The 22527-nt window shown below is 53.8% G+C and overlaps 1 protein-coding gene across 5 annotated transcripts in view; it reads left to right on the top strand.

The window, feature by feature from the left end:
• Positions 1–22527, top strand: part of FRMD6 (FERM domain containing 6) — a 47326-nt gene that overhangs the window by 9306 nt on the left and 15493 nt on the right. For 2 of the 5 annotated variants that reach the window (XM_030949695.1, XM_030949691.1), the window contains exons 1-3: positions 12269–12390; positions 14341–14459; positions 21678–21862. In XM_030949695.1, coding sequence (XP_030805555.1) covers positions 21764–21862 — 99 coding nt within the window. In that variant the 5' untranslated portion in view covers positions 12269–12390; positions 14341–14459; positions 21678–21763. Of the gene's footprint in view, positions 1–12268; positions 12395–14340; positions 14460–21677; positions 21863–22527 lie in introns of those variants that run through there. The other 3 variants (XM_030949692.1, XM_030949694.1, XM_030949696.1) reach the window with 3 other exon arrangements.

Raw genomic sequence — 22527 nt, 5'->3', positions numbered from 1 at the left:
GTAATTAAATGTTTTCTCCAGGCTCACCCCACCCAGCTGGCCTGGGCACTTGTGTGGGGAGCTTCCCACGCCGCTGGGATGGGGCAGTGCTGGGATGGGGCAGCTCCAGGATGGGATTCTGCTGCTCCCACAGATGTGTTGTCCTTTCCTGAGATGGCTGGGGAGGTAAAGGATCTCCCTGTGGTGTGTGGAAGGAGCAGCACAATTCCAGGAGCTGGTAGGAGCAATCCCTGCACGGGGTAAATTGGGGTGTCTGAGGGATGAGATGTGGATTAGGTTTAGGTTTAGGCTGGGTGTGAAGCCTAGCTCAAGGGAGGGCAGGCCTGGTGTTCTTCATGCAACAGCTTGAGATCCAGCCCTGTCATAAACACAGCCATGGGAATGTGATAAATCCAAGCAGGCTCTGCAGGTAGGGCTGTTTGCTGAGCTTGAAGAGGGAGGAATGGAAAAAAGGTTTTTTGTGCCTTGGAAACTCTCCTGATTATACCTAAAAACAGAGATTGATACTTGGAAAAAGAAACTGGGAGGGTTATTTCTCTACTTTGTTCAGCTGATCACCTCCTAGGAGCACTGGCTGGGCAGATCCATGTGTGCAGCAGCATTCCATGTTCCTGAGAAACTGGGAAAGCCTCAGGCACTGGGAATATTGCTGGAAACAGGGGGAAATCCCCACTGTGGGTGAGGGAGGATGAGGAGTTGGCACCAGCCTTCACCAGGGGCAGAGCACAGGAGTCCTGGCTGCTCCAAGGAGGGATGCTGCAGCTCTTTCCTCACATACAGAGCACAAAATTGGAGATTTTGTGAGTTTTTTAAGTTTTATTTGGGGGAGTTTTGGTTTGAGGGTGATGAGCCAAGCAGCTGGTGTCAGGGTAAGCCCTGGGGAGCTCCAGGCTCTCCAGAGCACCACGGGGCTGGAGAGAGCCCTGAATTCCTGCTCTGACAGTCCAAACCCTTCTTTTCTTCAAGGCAGCATCTTCCTAATCACTGGTGCCATAAAACAACCTGCTCCAAGTGTGTGCTGAGGGTTTGTGGAAATCTGGGGTGTGGGATGTGCTGCCACATCCAATGGGAGGGTTTTGGGGTGTAAATGGGAGGATTTTGGGGTGTAAATGGATTCAAACTGCCAGAGGGCAGGGACAGATGGGATATTGGGAAGGAATTCCTGGCTGTGAGGGTGGGCAGGCCCTGGCACAGGGTGCCCAGAGCAGCTGTGGCTGCCCCTGGATCCCTGGAGTGCCCAAGGCCAGGTTGGACAGGGCTTGGAGCAGCCTGGGACAGTGGGAGGTGTTCCTGCCATGGCAGGGGTGGAACTGGGTGGATTTAAGGTCCCTTCCAACCCACACCATTCTGGGATTCCATAAATCAGGGGAGCTGGCTGGGGGGGCTTGATTAGCTGGGATGGCTGAGTCTGGGGACCCCCCTCTGCAAAGCACCAAAATTAGAGAATCCTTTGAGAACAGGAGTCTAAGGGCTGAGTTTGCACCAGGAAAGGTGCAAAGGGGAGCCCTACACTGCAGAAAATCATGGCTGGAGATGGAAGCATCTGTCCCTGGGCTTTGGAGCAGGATGGGATCTGGGCTGAGCCAGGATTGGGTTTATTGGATGGGATAACACAGCAGGACTCTCTGCAAAAAAAAAAAAGCATTAATTTTAAATACAGCAAATGCTGCTGGAGCAGCTGGGAATGGTGCCACAAGCAAGGTGGCAGTGGGGTGACCGTTTCCCAGTTTTCCTGGGATGCCCAGAGCATCCTTTACCCCTTTCCTTCCTTCAGGGAAGGCCTTGGACAAGGTAATGTTGGCACGGGGCAGAATTGTGCAAACATGAGGTGGGCAAGGCTGAACAAGGAACACCTGGGATTTCTCCCTCACTGCCCATCAGTGGCTTCCAGGAGCTTTATTTTTAGTATTTTCTTTAAAAATAAACAAAAAAAAAACCCCATTGGATTTGGATTGAAATCATTTGGATCATTGACATCATTTTGGATTGGATTGAAATAATCTCCTGCGATGGATGAGAGTCAGGGCTCTGCATTTCATGCCCCTGCAGTAATGGGTGTCAGGGTTCTCCTTTAAACCTCTCTTTCCCAGGGCTTTATATCTGGATCACAAAAATTCAGAGGAAGGAAAAAAAGGAATCACATCAAAGGAGGTCGTAGCCACAGCTGCTTTTGGTTTCTTGTGCCCACAGAGCTCATAAACAGCTTGGTTGGGAAGGGGAGAGGGCCAGGTCCAGCTGCTCTGGGATGTTTGGGGTAGGAACCCAGGGATTTTGAGGGTGCCATGAAAATGTGAGCTCGTGGGAGAATGGATTGAGGTTTTGGTGCTGGAGCCTTGCCCTGATAATCCCACAGACACAGGTCCTGCCCTGGAGGGGAGGGCTGCTGTAGCCATTGCTGGGATGGGACCCCACAATGGGCTAGAACCCTAAATTCCCAGAATTATTTGGGTTGGAAGGGACCTTCAAGACCACCCAGTTCCAACCCCCCTGACAGAAGCAGGGACTCATTCCATTTATTCCACTGTCCCAGGTTGCTCCAAGCCCCATCCTACCTGGCCTTGGACACTTCCAGGGATGGGACAGAGGTTTGGGAGCTTCCAGGGCAGCAAAGAACATTTTTGGGGTGGCCCAGATCCGTCCCCAAAGCTGTGATTCCTCCCTCCTGCCTTGCCCCAGCTCCCAGACACAGCCCTGGGGAAGGCTGAGCCAGCTCTTCCCCTCCCAGTCTGCTCTAATGAAACCTGGGCTCCTGGGACAATCCCAGAGCCTGGGAAGGGTCTGAACATGGAGCAAATTCCCTCCTGGAAGTGCAGGACCCCAGGTCAGGGTACCACACCACTCATGGGGGGTGGCTTGGGCACTGTGTTCACCCCAGGAGCTCCCATCCTTTGGGATGGAAATCACCTGGGCTGGGGCACATCCCTGAGCCTCACCTGGCCTTGGTGTCCCCTCAGCGTTCAGGTGTCTGGCACATCCCCCAGGATGGAAATCAGCTGGGCTGGGGCACATCCCTGAGCCTCACCTGGCCTTGGTGTCCCCTCAGCCCCTTCAGGTGTCCTGCACATCCCAGACAAGAAGGAGTGATGCCATTTCAAGGCCACGTTTTCCAGAAATTCAGTTTGGTGATGATCTGGGAGGCAATGTTCTTCCAAGAGGAGCTTTGCTGACTTCCTGAGGGATAAACACTTCTGGAGCAGAGTAACCCTGCTGGGTGAGAGCTGGGGATGGCATTGTCACCATTCAGACACCTCCTTTCCTCTGTGCCACAGGCTGGGAGCGGCGTGTGGGGCTGGCAGGGGGAACCCCCAGAGATCCACAGCTACTGCTTGCCAGGGAAATGGTGTATGGCAAACATTTCACTGAAAGCTGCCCTTCAAACCAAACCAAAATGAAATTATGCCTTTTCCTGCTGCAGAGAAAGGAGGGGAGGCAGCAGGAATCATGGAATTCCAGAATGGTTTGGATTGGAGGGGATCTTGAAGACCATGTCATTCCAAACCCCTGCCATTGGCAGGGAAACTTTCCACTAGCACAAGTTGCTCAGGTTTTATATCTAAATGACCAAATGATATATATAAATAACATATCTCATATAGATAATTATAAATATATATAATATCTATAATTATAGATTTATATATAATATATAAATATACATTTTATGTCTATTTATGTATAATATATAAACACATATATTTATATATTTTAATATATATAGATATAAAATATATCTAGCTCTATATTATATATAATATATATTAAATATTATCTAAACGTATATTTTATATATTAATATTTATTTATATAATGAAACATTGTATATAATATAGTATTATATAAAATATAGATTTATATATTAATATTTATATATATTAAATATATATATATATATATCTCCACAGACTTTCTCTACCAAAGGAGCACCCCAAAATCCCATCTGGAAGAACACATTGCAATAATACACCATGATTTTTCCAGCCCTCAAATGCATTTGCTCACAAGTTTAGAAGAACATTCCTGAGCTCTGATATTAATTTACAGCTAAATAAGCAAATGAACACATAAATGAACTGTTTGCTGCCACAGCAGGGAGATATTCCCAATCCATGACTAAATCTGGGGGGTTTCAAGGCTTTTTTGGGACATGGTGCCAGCTCCAGGCTGTCCCATGGGTGCCAGAACACTCAGTGACTTCTGTCCAGTGAGATTCCCCAGGGAACCAGGCTGGGATAAAGCCCAGCCCAAAGCCTGTGGTGGTTTCAGAGCTGGTGTCCAGTGCTGGTTCCCTGTGCAGCCCCAAAAATGGGGGGTTTTAGCCCATTTTTGGGAGGGAGAGGGAAGGAAAGGCTTGGGGTGAAGTGGGGAGAAAAAAGGAGGTGACCAAAGTGAAGGGATTCAGGGATATGGGACGACAGCAACCTGGGCAGCGAGCTTGGAGAGCCTGGGAGCTCAGGGGTCCAGGGAGGTCAGGGACCTTGGGTGCTTGGAGACCTCAAAATCTGGGATCTCTTGGAGCTCAGGGGCACAGGGAGCTTGGAAACCCTGAAATCTGGGGTCCCTGGGAGCTCAGGGACCTGGGGAGCTTGGAGACCCAAAATCTGGAGTCATGGGAGCTCAGGGGCACAGAGAGCTTGGAGACCCCAAAATCTAGGGTCCCTTGGAGCTCAGGGACACAGAGAGCTTGGAGACGCCAAAATCTAGGGTCCCTTGGAGCTCAGGGACCTGGGGTGCTTGGAAACCCCAAAATCTGAGATCTCTTGGAGCTCAGGGACACAGGGAGCTTGGAGACCCCAAAATCTGGTTTCCCTTGGAGCTCAGGGACCTGGGAGCTTTGAAACCCCAAAATGTGGGGTCTCTTGGAACTCAGGGACCTGGGGAGCTTGGAGACCCTGAAATCTGGGACCCCTGGGAGCTCAGGGACCTGGGGAGCTTGGAAACCCCAAAATCTGGGGTCTCTTGGGGCCCAGGGACACAAGGCGCTTGGAGACCCTGAAATCTGGGGCCTCTTGGAACTCAGGGACCTGGGGAGCTTGGAGACCCCAAAATCTGAGGTCCCTGGAAGCTTAGGGACACAAGGAGCTTGGAGACCTCAAAATCTGGGATCCTTGGGACCTCAAGGACACAGAGAGATTGGAAATCCCAAAATCTGGGGTCCTTGGAACCTCAGGGGCACAGGGAGCTTGGAGACCCCGAAATCTGGGTTCTCTGGGAGCTCAGGGGCACAGGGAGCCTGGCTGCAGCTGTCTGGCTCCCATGGGCCATTAATAAACACCAAGGGATTAACGAGCTATTTGTGGGAGCCCATTAGGCAAATATTAGCCCAGCTATGGATCCTCCTGGAGGCTGCCTCAGTCCATTTCATGAAAATCAATTCTCTTTTGGGCAGGCGCGGGGGGAGGGCACGGCGGCAGCTTCAAAAAGCAGAGAAATTGCACAAATCCTGCCTGGCAGCCCTGGCACCTGTGGAACCCTTGGTGTGAGGTGCCTGGTTTGATCCAACCCCAGCATCCTGGTGTTGGGGCTCCCAGGACTGGTTTTAGGCCGTGTTGGTGCTCCCAGGACTGGTTTAGGCCATATTGGTGCTTCCAGGAATGGTTTTAGGCCATGTTGGTGCTCCCAGGAGTAGTTTTAGGCCATGCTCGTGCTCCCAGGACTGGTTTAGGCCATATTGGTGCTCCCAGGACTGGTTTTAGGCCTTGCTAGTGCTCCCAGGAATGGTTTTAGGCCATGTTGGTGCTCCCAGGAATGGTTTTAGGCCATGTTGGTGCTCCCAGGACTGGTTTAGGCCATATTGGTGCTTCCAGGAGTAGTTTTAGGCCATGTTGGTGCTCCCAGGAATGGTTTTAGGCCATGTTGGTGCTCCCAGGACAGGTTTTAGGCCATGTTGGCGCTCTCAGGACTGGTTTTAGGCCATGTTGGTGCTCCCAGGACTGGTTTTAGGCCATGTTGGTGCTCCCAGGACTGGTTTTAGGCCATGTTGGTGCTTCCAGGAATGGTTTTAGGCCATATTGGTGCTCCCAGGACTGGTTTAGGCCATGTTGGTGCTCCCAGGACTGGTTTTAGGCCATGTTGGTGCTTTCAGGAATGGTTTTAGGCCATATTGGTGCTCCCAGGACTGGTTTAGGCTATGTTGGTGCTCCCAGGAATGGTTTTAGGCCATGTTGGTGCTCCCAGGACAGGTTTTAGGCCATGTGGGTGACCCTGGTGGGAAGTGATTCCCGCTGTCTCCAAAGGGGATTTTCAGCCCTGCTGTGACTCAAATCCCAGGCAGGGACTGTTGGCACCAGCCTTGGCACCCCTGGGGTGCCAGAGGGGGGTGAGGAAGATGTGGAAGTGGTGAATGGAATGAGATGGGCTTTAAGATCCGCCCCAAATCATGGAAATGTGGAATCATTTGTCCCCAGCTGCTCTGGGCTCCTCGGGTGGGAGCAGAGATGCTTGGGATGAGCTCCTGGAGCTGCTGCTGGGGTCCAAGGGGGCTCTGGGGTCCAAGGGGGCTCTGCCTCTCCCTGCCTTGCACTCCCATCCGCTCTCCCCTTTGGCATCCATCCCTTCCCTGCCAAATGGAGCGCTGACCTTGGCCGGGGCCGCCGGCGAGGCCGGGAGCACAAACAGCTCTTCAGAGCAGCAGTAAATCATTGATGGGTGCCTGATGGACACATGGGGCCATGGCCAAGCTCCCTGGGCTCCCTGGGCATGGAGGGGGGGACTGGGCTGGCTTTTCCCTGCTGCAATATCCTGTTTACACAGCACCAGGCTGGTGTCCTGTTTCCACGGGCAAAAGGTGCCTGCCTGCTTTCCCTGGGGATGGAAACAGCACCAGCAGAGCTGTTAGGGTTAGGATGAGGATTAGGGTTACTCAAGAAGCTCCACAAAAACAGTTGTGCTAGCACCAGGGTTGTTACAAACCGTGCCAAGGAAAGCACATCCCAGCAGGGCAGTGCCACGCCAGGGCACGGTGGTGTGGGTGGAGGGAACGGGATGGGATGGGAGCCTTTGTGTCCTTCTGTGATAGTTTAAATTAAATTATAGGGAATTATTAAATTTATTTAATGAATTATTTAAAAAATATTTTAATTAATTGAATTATTAAGTCATGGGGAATCCTACTTTAACTGTCACTATAGGACACGAAATAACGACGCGCACACACTGCTGTTCTCAAGGTGGAAAAGGGAAGTTATTTTCTGACTCTAACATTTATAGATTTTCAAAAGTGACAGTGGATTGGAGTTTGTCCAGTGTCACCTCTCCAATGACACTGGACAAACTAACAATACATCAAATTTCTCCTCCTCTCTAAAAGAATGCAAAACAAGAAGTTATTTCCAGAAAGCGTGTAAGAAAGTTTGTTACAAGAGTGTAAACATCAGAAGGCTTAGAAAATCTTAAAAAAATCAGGGTGCCAATTGAACTGGCTCAGGCTGTGAGGGCTCTGCTAGGTTCCCTTCAGGAAGTGCATTGGAGGATCTCCAGTTCTCCCAGTGGGAATGTGGTGCTGCTCCATAACCCCTCGTGCCCAATCCGTTCCTGATGCTGCTGCACTTTGCACAGAGCAAACCCAGCCCTGCCCCCCTGACCCCTTTTCCCAGCTTTATCCCAGATCCACCCTGGATCAGGTTTGGAGCAAAACCTTCAGATTCATGACCCCATTCCCAAATTTCACCGTGGCTCCTGCAAACTTGTAACCCAGCCCTGCTGCCATGGAAAATCCATGGGCACGGGTGAGCCAGGAGCTGGATCACCAGGGTGCCAGGGGGGATGTGCCCCCCACACCTCCTCCTTTAGAGCCCTGGCTCTTTGATGTCTTTCACCACTTAAACTCCACTTTTAATTTTTTTTTTTTCAGCAGACACATTCCCAGTTTTCCTCCCTCCCCACCCCACTGAGGAGGGGGATTCTCTGATGTTTTGTAGGTCAGGGCTGTTGGTGACCCCCCCCGAGGGGGCCCTTGCTGGGGTTTCTCTCCTGTTTCAGCAGCCCTGAGGCGTCTGCCCCTCTGTCAGATGGGATTGGAATCATGGAGTGCTGCTGAACAGACGGGCTAAAAATATTCCCCTGCTCGCTCCTGTGATCTTTCCTCCCCGTCTGCGCCTCCCCACCGCCCTTTCCTGCTTTACACCACAATTCCATGGGATTGCAGCAGCTCTGCCAGCCTGGGAGCAAACTCTGGGAATAACCTCCAGGCCATGAAAAAGCCTTTTGGGGTCCCCCAAAACAGAAAGGATGGGAGGGGGGAAATGGGGTTTTTAAAGAGGGAAATGAGAGTGGATTTGGGAATGGCGCTGTGGGAAAAGCAGGCTTACTCCATAGAAAATCCCTGCCTGGAAATCTCTGAATTTATCAACAATTTGCTGATAAATCCCACCTTGGTGGCCTGGGTTGGGTGAGGAGCGGGGGGGTTGAGTTTGGGACTGATCCTGCCTTTCCCTCCGGCCATCCCGAGGAATGTCCCGGGCTCCAATGGCATCCCTGAGGAGGAGGAGGAGGATGCTGGGCTGAAGGAGCTGCGAATGCCCGGGCTCCATCAGCAGAAGGCACCGATCAGCGCTGCCGAGCCGGGGGATGCTCCCCTGCCGGCTGCACGCTTGGATTTTCCTGATGGTTCCAACACTCGGGGATTCAGGCTGGATTTTCTCATTTTCCAGCCTCTTTGGGTTTAAATCTCATGCAGCTCCTTTTTATTTTTGTCCTTGCTGATTTACCAGGCAAAAGCTGAGCACGGTAAATACAGAGGGGGATTTTTTTGGGGGGGCAGTTAAATGTAGTTGCATCATCCCTCAGCTAAAATCGGATGGAAAGAGCCTCTCTGGGAGCATCCCCTGAATTCTTGGGGAGCCAGAGGTGGTTTGGCATTGCCAAAATTCCAGAATTAAGGAACCATCCTGCTCCCCACCTGGCTCCTGAGCTGGGGTGTCCCCAGGCCACTCCCAGGGAATGTTCCCCCTTTCCCAGCACCATCCAGGGATTAGTTTTCCCAAATTTCAGCTGGATGGATGGAGTTGGAGCTATCCCCAGGTGGGTACCCCCAGGGGCAACACTGGAGCAAAATCCCTGAGGAAGGGTCCCAATATGTGCTCAAGCTCAAGGTTATTAATTATATTACATTCAAACCAAATTGAAGCAGAGGCTGGATGGGATCACCGTGAATTGGGTATTTATGGCCAAAAATCGGATGGAATTCTCCTAAACAGCCCAGGAAAAGCTGGAGAGGGTCCCTCCAGCCTGGTTGCTTCTGTGCTGGGGGGACAGGGGCTCAGCCACCCCAGCCTGGCCAGGGAGGGAGGCAGAGCTTCCTTGGAAATCCCCGTGAAATGCAGGAATGGGAGCGAGCTCCAGCTCCTCTCCGCAGTTTATAGCAACGCTCCGGCTGTTGTGGCTCCACACCAGGGATTCTTTATTTAATTTCTTCCCCTTATGGGCTGAGAAACCTTCCCAGCCCCAGCACAGCCCTCTCACAGTAGCTGGGATTTGTTTTCCTCTCTTGTCCAGGGAGGAATTTCTAAATCCCAGCTGCAGCCAGAGCTGGAGCCCTGGAATATGCTGAGGTGGAAGGGGCCCATCAGGATGGTGGAGTCTGATGCTGTGCCAGGTCTCACCGAGCAGAGGTGACACCCCTGTCCCCAAATGCCCCCACAAGGCTTGTGGTCAGCGCTGAGGTCTCTGTGCTGTGGCTCCAGGGTCAATTTTCCTTGCAGGACATCCCAAAAATCCCTAGAAATGGATGCTGGGCACTGAAAGCAGCAAGCCTGATCCATCAGCCTTTGGGAAGGGAATGGGATGCAGAGAGGGATGTGTTCAGTTGTTATTTTGTTGCTTTTGGAATAATAATTTTTATGCCATTAACAAAATCCGAGGGACACTATGAGATAAGAGAGCTCCCACGTCTCTGTGTCCCTTCCTGCCAGTGACAATGGCAGCATTGAAATTCTGGGATGGGAGACACTCGCCTGGTGATAATGCAGGATCACAGTGAGCTGCGGCTATTTCCTGTCCTTTCCATATAAATACATCCAGTGAGAGAAAAATCCATGTATTTTATGGGAATGGTATTTTCAGTCATAACCACACCACCTTTTTTTTAAATTATTATTATTTTGAGATGGGCTTGGCAATTCAAAAAATAACCAAACCAACCCCAAAATGTTTCAATTTTTTTTTCCATTTTTCTTCTGCATTTCCGCTCCTTGGGACTCTGAGGGAGATTAATTCCAGAATTGTGAGGGAAATGTCACCGGAGTCTTTGGGCTTTTCCTCTCACAGAGAGCAGAGGCAGAGCAGACCCTGGCTGAGGTCCATCTTTCCGAGCTCTCCCCACGTTGCAGCCTGGGATGGCTTTTCCTGGAGTGTCTCCTCCAGCCCTGGGAGCTTCTCCCTTTGGAATGAGCTGAGATTTTCCCCCCGGCTCTGGAGCAGCCGCGCCATCCACATCGGTGTTTATACATCGCCTCGCTGGCATCCCAGAGCTCTTCCTGCTGCTTTATTTAGCCTCTGCAGCAAGGCAGGAGCTGGGTTCCTGTATCCCTGTGCTCCACAGGGCCTGGGATGGGGCTGGGATGTGCTCAGCAGGACCCACTCATCCTCCTCAGCACCGCAGCAACGGGGCCGTGTCCTGCTTGTGCCGCCCCACAGCCCTAAAATGATTTGTGGGTTCAGAGGAATAAGCCAGAGGGAGGCTTTGCTTGTGTTAACTGCAGGAGGGGTGTTTCCAGAAGGAGTTTTTGGGGAAAAAAAGACATTTCTGGCTGGAAAGACAGGCCCTGTTTGGAATGACAGGCCCTGCTTGGACAGGATGCTCTCCATGCCCTTGGCAGTGGCACCAGTGGCTTTGTAAGGACTCGAGCAGGAGCTGTGGGGTAGAAACCCTCTCCCAATTCCACGTGGCGTGGACAGGAGGATGTGAGTGAGCCCAAATCCAAGGGATATCCAGCTCCATCCCTGCAGAAAGCCAGGCTGTTTTTCTCCACGAGGAGAGCGGCGCGTTGGATTCCCAGCGCCCGTAGCGTGCACTCCCATAATGGAATTACCCAGCACGAGCTGTTGAGCTGCAAACAGATTTCAGCAAGGAGTGTCAGGGTGCTCACAGCAGAACTGCTCTTTATTTAGGGCTGGGAACAAGCGGCTCCTCTCTGCCAGAGCCTTGGAGACACTGCGGGGGCCGAGGCGGCCTCGCAGGTCAGCCCGAGGAACGCCTTTAGACGGTTAAAAGTGAGGAATAAATAACTCCTCCAAAAACAATCTCGCCAGATGGCACTTCTGAAGGAGGAGCGGCTCGGAGATGCTTTGCTGCTAATTTATGGTGCCGCTGCTGTTGCTATTCCGGGCCTGGGTCACCTATGGAGAGGGATCTGTGTGTGCATCAGCTCCTAAGGGTGGCCAGGCCTCACATGAGTGAGCCCCACTCACCTTCATCCAGCTGCTGGGGGGGTTTGATGGGAATGGGGTTTAATTCAGCTCCTGCCTCAACCTGCATGCTAAAAACTGGGATTCTATGATGTCCAAGGGCTGGGGATACTGAGATGGGTGTGGGGGGTCCCCTACACAAGGGTGGGACCCCCCCAAGGACATGTGAGTCCCTTCCCTGGGAGATCATAGAAACCCAGGGTTGTTTGGATTAGAAGAGATCTTTTAAAAAATCTCGTTCCAACCCCTGCCATGGGCAGGGACATCTTCCACTATCCCAGGGTGCTCCTAGCCCTGTCCAGCCTGGCCTTGGACACATCCAGGGGAAGCCACAGCTTCTCTGGGCACCCTGTGCCAGGGCCTCCCACCCTCCCAGGGAAGGATTCCTTCCCAATCTCCCATCCATCCCTGCCCTCTGGCAGTGGGAAGCCATTCCCCCTTATCCAAACTCCCTCTCCAGTTCTCTCGGAGCCCCACTGGAAGTGGCTCTACAGTCAATCCAAGCTGGACACCCCAGCTCTCCCAGCCCTCCAGAGCAGGGTTTCCCAGCCCTCGGAGGCTTCTCCGGCCGCGCTCCCCGCTGGAGGATGCTCCGCTCCGCTCCCGGGCACCTTCGCTGGCTCCATCCCGCAGGGACGGCGCCCGAGTGTCCTTCCAGGGGATGCCATGCTCAGGCTCTTCCCAGAGCCTTCCGTGGGCACCGTGCCCGGCTCCCCACGCCTCCTCCGGGGCCACCACTCGTGTCTCCAGCCCGGGGCCACCCCGTTCCCGACCCTGTCCCCGCTGTCCCGGGCCCGGCGCCGGGGCGGGAGGCGGCGCCGGTGCCGCTCGGGGCGGTGCGGGGCGGCCCGGGAAGGGGCGGGGGCGGCGGGATGGGCTGGGCTGGGCTGGGCTCGGCACGGCTCGGCTCGGCACGGCGGGGTTCGGCACGGCACGGCTCGGCTCGGTTCGGCACGGCCGGCACGCAGCGCGCTCCCGCAGCCGCAGGTAGGTGCGTGCCCGGCGCCCCGCACCGCGCTCCCGCTCGCCTCAGCCCGGCTCGCCTCAGCCCGGTTCCGCTCCCTTCGGCTCGCGTCGGCTCGCTTCGGCTCAGCCCGGTGCGGCTCGGCTCGGCTCGGCCCCCGCGGGGCCGTGCCGCGGGTGGGCCCGGCGCGGCCGCTTGTTGCGCTCGGGGGCGAGTTGGAGCCGGAGCGGTGCGAGCGGCCCCGGCTGCAGGAATGCGAGTCATTTCCTCCGCCCGCCCGCCCGCCCGCCCGCCCGCGGGAGCTGCGGCTCCGCCGGAACCCCCCACGGCCCCCGACGGCCGCCACAGCGCCGCGACACCGCCGCGACACCGCCACGGCCACCCCGGAGCCGCTCCCGGGGCGCGCTCGCCCGCGGGACCCCGCGCCCCTGGGTGCCCACATCTGCTGGAGCCCGGCCCCTGGGTGCCCACATGTGCGGGACCCCCGGCCCCCGGGTCACACTGTCCCCACATGTGCGGGACTCCTCGCCCCTGAGTCCCCACATCTGCGGGAGCCCTGGCTCCTGGGTCTCAGCCACCCGCGGATCTTCTTGCCCCTGGGTCACACTCGCTCACGGGTCTCACTCACCCACAGGTCTCACTCACCCTTGGGACCCTTTTCCCTGGGTGGCACTCACCCACAGGTCCCCCTCACCCATGGGACCCCTTGTTTTCACCCACAGGTCCCCCTCACCCATGGGACCCCTTGCTTTCACCCCCAGGTCCTCTCACTTGTGGGTCACTGTCACCCACGGCTCCCCTCATTCCTGGTTCACAGTCACCCATGGGTCCCCTGGTCCCTGGGTTGCACTCACCCACGGGTCACTTCACCCATGACACCCCTTGCTCATGGGTGACACTCACCCCCAGGTCCCTTCACCCACAAATCCCCTCATTCCTTGTTCACAGCTGGGCATGGATCCCTTTGTCCCTGGGTCACACTTGCCTATGGGTCCCTTTGTCCCTGGTTCACAGGTGCCCATGTGTCCGTTTGTCCCTGGGTCACAGGTGCCCATGGGTCCCTTTGTCCCTGGATCACACTTGCCCATGGGTCCCTTTGTCCCTGGTTCATAGATGCCCATGTGTCCCTTTGTCCCTGGGTCACAGGTGCCCATGGGTCCCTTTGTCCCTAGGTCACAGGTGCCCATGGGTCCCCATCGTTTTTTGTCTTTTCTCACAGCCCTGGTGTCTGGTCAACCCACTTCTGTTCATAGTCCCCTTTGTCCCTGGGCCAGGCGCTCAGCCCAACTGTCCCCCTCACGTCGTCAAAGTCCCCACTGGGTCACACATCCCCACTGGGTCCCCTCACCCCTGGGTGCCCTGTGCCTGTGCCAGCTCTTTTCTGTGGCTCATGGTGACCCACAGGTCCCCTCAGCCGTGGTCCCCACCATCTCTTGGTTCCCATGCCTGTGATCCTCTCATCCATGGATCCTCCTGTCCCTGGGTCACAGCCACCTGTGGGATGCCCTTGTCCCTGGGCTCCCCTCACCCCGTGGAGGTGCTCAGCTGCTCCCTGGTGGTGTCCCTGATGGCCCTCTCCCCGTTTCCCACCGGGAATGCCATCCCTGACACGTTCTGGATAAATCCATGCAGCTCCTAAGCCGGGCTTTATCTGACCGGGCGCCCTGGTGGCAGCAGGGGAATGGGGCTGAGCTTTCCCAGCACCATCCTCGGTGCTCCTGTGTCCTTTGACTCGCCCGTGGGAGTGAGGCACATCCAGACCCTGCCATGCCCCTGGCCCCCTGCCACCTTTCTGCCATCTCCCATTCCTGAATCCTCCTCTTCCTGCTCGTGGCCAGTGCCTTTCTGGCCATCAGGATGTTTTTCCCTCTGAGCCAAACTCTGCTTTTCCAGAGCCGCTTCCCGCGTGGCACCGATGGAGCTTTGCTGCTCTGCCTAATTCTGGGCTGGTTTGTGTTGGTGTTTTTCCACAGGGCTCGCTCTCCCTCTCGGAATCTTGGATAGAGCTGGGATTAATTCGAGCTCTCTTGCCTGAAAGAGATGTTCCGTTTAAAATTCCCAATCCCGAAGGCATATTGGAGTTTGGTTCTAGGTACTGGATTTTTACTATCGGTTTTTAAAGGGGTTTCTTTTTTTTTTTTTTTTTTAACTGGGTTTATTCAGGCTCTTTAAACCCCGAGTCTGTAAGCAATTATTCCATTACATGAAAGGCAGGACGCTGAGAAAGATTAATTCAGACCAGATGTAAAAATAAATGGGAATTTGAAATTAAGATGATGTCAGTTCCCTCCTGCTAAAAAAAAACCCGGCAGCCTTTGGACTCCAGATGGAGTATACAAACCATGGCGCTGGTTAAAATATCTGCCTGCTCCTTAATTGAGTTTTATACTTTTTTTTTTTTCCCCCTCCTTGACTGAAAAGTGGACTTTGGATATTTTTCCCATAAAGCTTTCCCTGATTGTGGCTGGGGCAGGGAAGTTGATGGAGGCTGTGGCGTGGCTGAGGAGCTTTCCCAGCTGGGAAACTGGAGAGCGGCGCTGCTGAGGGAAGACAAATCTCCCTCTGCCCGCCCCAGGATTAAAAAAATCAGGAACTTGGTTTGGCTTTGTTTTGCTGGATTTGGAGCTGGAGGCGAGGACTCCACAGAGGGCAGCAGGAGCTCTGGATAGTCCAGGCGTGGATTTGAATTTTTTGGCATAAAATGGAGCTGGTTTTTGGGTTCTTGTGTGTCTGCAGAGCACTTTGCATCCCATTTTTTCCCTCTCCATGTGCAGCAAGCACTGCACAGTCCCCAGAGTGGGAATGGGTTTGGGCACCAATCCCATGTAGAGGAGCCTATGAACTCCTCTATTATTGGGATATGGGGAATGAGGCTCCCCAAAAGTGCCTCCTACTGGGAAGGAAGGGTTTGCCCAGGGTCACAGCATCTTGGGGGTGTGTTGTTATAGAAAATAACGTAAACATTCATCATTGCATATTAGTAATATTAATATTTACGTGGCATTATTAATTATTTAATATTATATTGTTAATTAAATTTAAAATATGGCTTTAATTTCTAAATAGGGATCTCTGTGGTTTGGAGACTTGGGGCTGTGCTTTCTGTGGTGCAGGGGTTTGGGATGGTGACTCTGGCCCTCGGGGCTGCTTTGTGGTCCAGGGATCCCGCAGCCAAATCCCAAGGGATTTATGGCAGCTGCTGCTGGTGTGGGCTGCAGCCTGCCCGCGGAGAGGGGAGCAAAGGCAGTGCTCCACATCCATGTGCAGCCTTGGGAGTGATGCCTGTCATCCTGGGAGTGGGATCAGAGCTCTGGGAGCTTTGGGCTTGTTGGTGCTGGGGGATGGTTCCTAAAATGCCTGGGAGCGCTGTGGGACAGGCTCTGGAGCTGGATGGGAGAGCTGGGCTGCCCTGAGCACAACCCCCTCCAACCCAGTCCTGATATTGTTCTAATCCCAACGGCTCAGGCGAAGTTTCCTGGAAGGAAATCTGATGGAAGGGGCTGGTTCTGGAGCAGAGGAGGGACAAGGAAGAGCAGGCGTTGTCCCTCCCCTCCCTGGAGCCCTTGCCAGGAGAAATCCATCTCTGTGTCCATCCCTGGTGGAGCCAGGGGCGCTTTATTTATATTTTAGTGCTCCAAAGTCAGGGAATGAAGAGGCCTGGGGTGGCTCTGCTGTGGGCTGGATGGAAAATCAGCACTTCCAGGCTGGATTCTGCTCCGTGCATGAGGAGATAGGCAGGGCAAGCAGCTTCCTGTGTTTCCCCAGGGATTGTGATGTCCCATGGGACTCAGCCCCAGCAGGAGGGGACATCACCCCATTTTTAGGATGATCCATATGGCCCAGCCATTCCTGCCCGTTGCTGTTGTCCCACTGCAGTAGCCAAAGGGGAGGAGGATGAGGAAGAAGAGGTGGAGACAGGCGAGCTCCTGGAGGAATTTTCCTTGGAGAGGCTTTTTGGATCCCCCCAGCACTCGGGGGTATCTGCTGAGGCTGGTGGGGGCTGGCCTTGGCTGCCCAGGCTGAGCTTCCAGCATCCAAATAGCTTTTGTGGTGGATGAAGTAATGGAATATTTATAACTGAGTCCTTTTTCCCAGTGAAGGTCTCTTTCATCTGCCTCTCTTCATTAGGAGGAAACTGTTGAGTTCATGAAGAATTGGAGACGATTTTAATTACGGGGCAACCGCAAGCAGGAATTAATCTGGGTTTTGGGTTCGGAGAAGCTGCATTAAGGGACGGCCCTAAAACTTGTAATAACAGCTCTGTGCATACCTGTGCCTGTGATGTGGGGTGAGACCCACTCCAGACTCTTCAAAACAAGAAATTCCTGCCCCTGTGAATTCATCTTCCCGTCTCGCCCCGCGCTCTGGGCAGCCTCTGGCTGTGGATGGCCCCTGCCTACGTGTGGGTCCTGGGCTGGATCCCTTCCCTCGCCCCCGGGGTGCCTCAGGAGGGCTGGAACAAAAGCCTGGAGGTGGGTTAGAATCAGGGAATCGTGGAGGTTTTTTTAGGTTGGAAAAGACCTCTGGGATTGTAATCAGCCGTTCCCCCAGCACTAACCCATGTCCCCAAGTGCCACAGCCACGTGGCTGTTAAATTCCTCCAGGGATGGCAATGTCTGATAGGGCTGCATTTTTTGGAAATTTGATATTTTGGTAAGGAGGGATGGATGTCTGATAGGGCTGCATTTTTTGGAAAAGTGGATATTTTGGTAAGGAGGGATGGATTTGGTTAAGGGAGAAGTGGACAGGATCTACCTGGAGGCTGGATTGAATGGGGGGCCACTGGGATGTCTGGTGGGTACCACAGAGGGACAAACCAGCCCCAGACCCATGAGGATGGAGACTCATCAGCTTCTTTTAAATCCATTTAAATCCACGGAGAGGGAAAAACGTTGCCCATCCACTCAGCCTCGCTTCACACGTACGGAATCTGGAAGAAAACCCCACCTCAGCCAGCAAGTTCAAACCATGTTCAATCCCCACCCTGGAATTACATCCAACTTTCTATTTCTGACGAGATCCTGCTCCAGCACCTCCATCTGAACCAATCCCAGGCTCCGCCTGCCCTCGGATGTGTTTGCAGGACCCCGGGATGAACAAATCCCTCGCCGAGTCAGCAGCGCCAGCCCCGGCTGCTTTTCCCAGGTTTTTTTGTGGGATGTTTTCTTTGCAGCCGAGCTTTGTGACGGGATTTATCCCATGGCATCAGCACCAGGGAGGGAGACAATATTCCAGCAGCCTGGGCCTGGAAAACACGGTGGATCGAGGAATTTTCTCAGCTCTGGAGTCACGAGGAGTTTGCAGTGCCTTCCTATGGAGTTTTAATGCTCTTTTCCCCATAACAGGGGAAACATGGCTGGAAGACTTGGATCTCCTCACTCTGCTGATCCACGCCCAAGCCCTCATTCCCAGTTTTTTTCCAGCTGACTTTGGATGGAAAACCCTTTGGAGGACTGCCTGGGGTGGACATTCCTGCTTGGAGTGTTGGGTGATCTGCGTCACCCCCTCTGCTGTGGGGCAATCCAGGGGGGCTCTCCCTCCAATCCGTATTTCCAGCTTGGAGCCAGGAAGGTTGGGCTAGATCTTTAAAAGGTCCTTTCCAACCCAAACCATTCCATGCTTCCATGTTTGTGCCTGCTATCAGCACTTCCTCTGGAGCAGCAGTGACCCGGCGTGGGGTCCCAGGGAATCAAAGCCCGCATTGTGGGAATGAGCAGCAGATGCTTGGAAAGAATTTCCCAGCGTCTGGCCGGGGCTGCTGCAGGCACAGCACCCTGGAAAGGGCTTTGTGTGTCCCCTGCTGAATCCCTGCAGCTTCCAGGGCTGGCAGAGCCCCTGGGAAGCCCCTGGAACTGAGGGAATCTCCATAGGGACCGTCCCTGTGTGGTGGGCTGATGGAATGTTCCCACTCAGCAGCAGGAGCTGGGATGTTTCCTATACAAATACCAAAATATAGGGTTTGGGCTCGGGTGGTTTTTTCCTCTGCCATGTCCCTGCTCTGCTGACGCCAGCTCGTGTGGTTTAATCCCTGGTGCTCTGGGATCAATCCAGGCTGCAGGAGGAGGAGGAAATGCAGTGACTGGTGTGGGGATGAGCAGCCCCAGGATGCCAGAGAGTGACAGGACAAGAGGGAATGGTTTCAAACTGGCAGAGGGCAGGGTTAGTTGGGATATTGGGAAGGAATTTTTGTCTGTGAGGGAGGAGAGGCCCTGGCACAGGCTGCCCAGAGGAGCTGAGGCTGCCCCATCTTTGGAAGTTTTCCATGTTGGACAGGATTTGGAGCAACCTGGGATGGTGGAAGGTGTTCCTGCCCATGTGGGGGAGAGAATCCCAGGGATGGATTCTCCAGTCGCTCAGCAGTGGGTGCTGCCCGTGGCTGGAATTTCGAGCTGGTTCCGGAAGAAGCTCTGGTGCTCCCCTGGGAGTTGAGGAGCCTGTGGGTGGGAGCAGGACACGGAGGTGCTGCAGGAGCCCCGGGACACGGCTGCTTTGCTGGGAATGCGGCCCCTCCCCAGCCCAGCCCTCACAAGCCACATCCCAGTGGTGCTGGGAGCTGCCGGTGCCCGTCTGGGCCAGGACGTGCCAAATTCCTTCAGCCCTGATCCGTGAGCACCGGGATCTTCAGTGAGCCCTGAAACCAACCTGGCCATGGCCGGGCACAGCCTCAGAGCATGGATACCATGGAGAGGGGCCAGGCATGGCCACGGTGCAGAGCTGTGCTGCAGGGATGCACTGCATGGGTGCCATAGTGCTCCAGCTCAATGCATGGGTGTTACAATGCATGGGTGCAATGCGGGGATACCGTGAGGTTCCAGCATAATTTATGGATGCTGTTCTGCAGTGCTGCAATGCTCAGGTGCGCTGCATGGATGCCATAGTGCTCCAACTCAATGCATGGATGGCACAATGCATGGGTGCAATATGTAGGTGCAATGCATGGTTGCAATGTGTGGTTGCGTGTCTGTGCTGTGCAAGTGCATGGCATGGGTGCCATGATGTTCCAGCTCAATGCATGGGTGACATAATGCAGTGCTGCAATGCACAGATGTAATGCAATGTGCCATGCATTGTGCCGTGATGCTCCAGCCCAGTGCATGGATGCCACAATGCACAGGTGCAATGCACAGCCAGTTTGCTGCACAGGTGCAATGCATGGATGCCATGAGGTGCCAACACAATTTATGGATGTCACAATGCACTGATGCCATGTGCAGATGCCATGATGCACTGCTGCAATGCACGGATGCACTGCATGGATGCCATGGTTCTCCAGCTCAATGCATGGATGCCACAATGCATGGGTGCAATGTGTAGGTGCAATGCGTGGCCAGGCTGCACGTCTGTGCTGCATGGATGCAATGCATGGATGCCATGAAGATCCAGCACAATTGATGGGTGCCACAATGCAGTGCTGCAATGCACAGGTGCAGTGCATTGGTGCCATGATGTTACAGTTGAATGTATGGATGCCGCAATGCATGAATGCAATGTGTAGGTGCAATGCATGGCCAGGTTGCACATCTGTGCTGCATGGATGCAATGTGTAGGTGCCATGGTGTTCCAGCTCAATGCATGGATGCCACAATGCATGGATGCAGTGGAGGGCCATGATCCACACAGATGCAGTGCAGAGAATCTGTGATGTACCACCACAATTCATGGATGCAACGTGCAGGTGCAAAAATGCACCATCCCAAGGCAGGAATGCAATGCATGGATGCAATGCACATTTGCAATCCAGAATCCACGATGCAGGGACACAGCCTCTGTGCTGCAGTCCCAGAGTGCCCTGGCCATGGGAAAGCATCACCTCCAGATTTCCCAACTTCTGCAAAACCCCAGGAACCACCAAGCAAAAGTCACCTCAGGGCACTTTTCCCCCCTGTGCTGCTGCAGGAATTCCACGCTTTTGGAAGCCAAAGGCGCTTCCATTTAGACCAAAGCAAATATTTGGTGACAAGGGAGACACTCTGCTGTCTGCCAGCGTAAATCTGGGCTAGGAAAGGGCTGAACTAGGTCAGAGTTTAAAGTCCTTCCTCATGGTGTCACGTGGGAATTCGTGTCCTCAGGGATGGTGGGGTAAAAAGTGCTTTGGGAATGTTCACCCTGGGAAATGCGAATTCCCTGGGGTCAGTGTGAGGGTGGATTTGTTGGCTCTGAATGTCAATCTCAGTCTGTAAATCCCTGCTGGTGCTTGGATTGTTTTATTTCACCCCAGTGAAGAGTCAGAACTGGGGGGAAAGATGTTGGAAGGGATGTGGGGATCCTCTTAGGAGACCCCACAGCATTTCCGTGCCTTTCCATGGCTGGCAGGGAAACCTCCTGCTTCCAGCACAGCTCCTCGCTGCCCCAACCGGGTTATTCCCAGTGGATAAACTTCTATTTATTTTAATTATGCCAGAAAAGCCTTTCCTGAGGTTTTCCTGAGCCCAAGCCAGGAGAATCAAACTGCTGGCTCAGGTTTTTGGGGCTGGGCCAAAAACCATGGGGGTGGCTGTGGTGGGGTGGCTGTGGTGGGGTGAGGTGTGCTTGGGGTTTTTGGGGGTGTCTTGGTTTGGAAAGCCAGGTGTCTGCTGAGGAAGGCAGGAGCCTCCCCTGAAATGGAAAATGGGAACCCTCCTCACCCCTCCAAATTGCTATAAATTTTAAATTAAGGGGCTCTCAGGCAACAAAAAATATGGGAGCAGGAAATAACAGTTCTTTATTAGGGAAGAAAATAGAATGATAAAATAAACAATGCAGTAAACCAAAACAACCCTGCCAGAGTCAGAACCCAACCTGACACCCTGTGGGTCAGGGTGCTGGCAGCAGTCCCATTGGAATTGTGGCTCAGCCCTCCTGCAGTGTCAGGGGTGGTTCTGTTGGAGCAGGGATCCTGGAGAAAGGTGGAATCTTCCTCTGAACATCCAGGGGAAGAGGGAAATCCTCTGGGAAATCCAGTGGAGAAGCCGTGCTGGTGTTCCAGAATCTCCAGATTATATCCATGTAGGAATGCTTGGCTCCTCCCTCTGGGCTCACATTTCCCAATGGGATGCTGTAGTTCTTATCAGCCATGCAGGGACATTCAATGGCTGTTATCAGCAGCTGTCCCCTCCCACTGTGGAAGAGATAAGGCAAACTGCCCACTTGGCAAAAGCCAGCTGCCACACAGATGGTGATAGAACACATCTTGCCTTGCAGTCTGGAGCAGGGGGACACCCCAACCACGAGCCCACACCGTGTGGGACGTGCTGGTGGGTGGGAGGGCTGGGGGATGCAGCTGGGGAGCTGAGGGTGCCCTGCCCAGGGCTCATCCCCCCTTTTCCCCCAGGGATGGCACCCACAGAGCCCGAGGCCGCCCCGGCCCGCCGGTGAGGTGCCCCCAGCAGCCCCCCCGAGCCCCCAGGCCAGAGCACCATGAACAAGCTGCCCTTCCACAACAACAGAGTCATGCAGGACCGGCGCAGCGTGTGCATCTTCCTCCCCAACGACGACTCCCTCAACATCATCATCAACGTAAGGAACCTCCTCCTCCTGAGCCTGACACTTCCCTCACCCCCTGGGTTGTGTTTGCACACCCTGGGTTTCATTTGGAGCCTGCCTGGCCTTGCTCTGCTGGGGAAATGCACATGGGTTACTCCCCTGGGGGTTGCAGTGGTGTTTTAGGCTCTCCTGAGTCTCCTTGATGGATGTGATGCTGGGTTTGGGGAGGGTGACCTGCTGCTCGGCATCCCACAGCATGCCACGAGCCCCATCACTCCACCAATCCCTTCTGGATGGCTCCTCAGCCTCCTCTAGCCCTGGGAATAAACAGGAGGGGCTTTGGCTCAGATTGGGATGAGCATTGAATGTGAAATTCCCCCACTTTTTGTTTTTATTTTTTTGTTAATTCGCCCCCACCCAATGTTGCTTTTGAGTCGTGAAAATGTTGGAATTCCTTTTAGGACTTAAAGGGAGATTATAAAAAATGATGGAAAGAGGTGGATAATGATATCCACCTCTAATCTAAAACTATTCCCCTTATCCTTATAGGGGATAAGGGGAATGGTTTTAAACTTAAAGAGGAAAGATTTAGATTAGATAATAGTAATAAATCCTTGCCTAGGAGGGTGAGGAGGCCCTGGCACAGGTTTCCCAGAGAAGCTGAGGATCCCTGGATTTGTCCAAAGCCAGGTTGGATG

Source organism: Camarhynchus parvulus, chromosome 5 (assembly GCF_901933205.1).
Source record: "Camarhynchus parvulus chromosome 5, STF_HiC, whole genome shotgun sequence".
NCBI lineage: Eukaryota > Metazoa > Chordata > Aves > Passeriformes > Thraupidae > Camarhynchus > Camarhynchus parvulus.
This window is presented reverse-complemented; position numbering and strand designations above follow the sequence as displayed.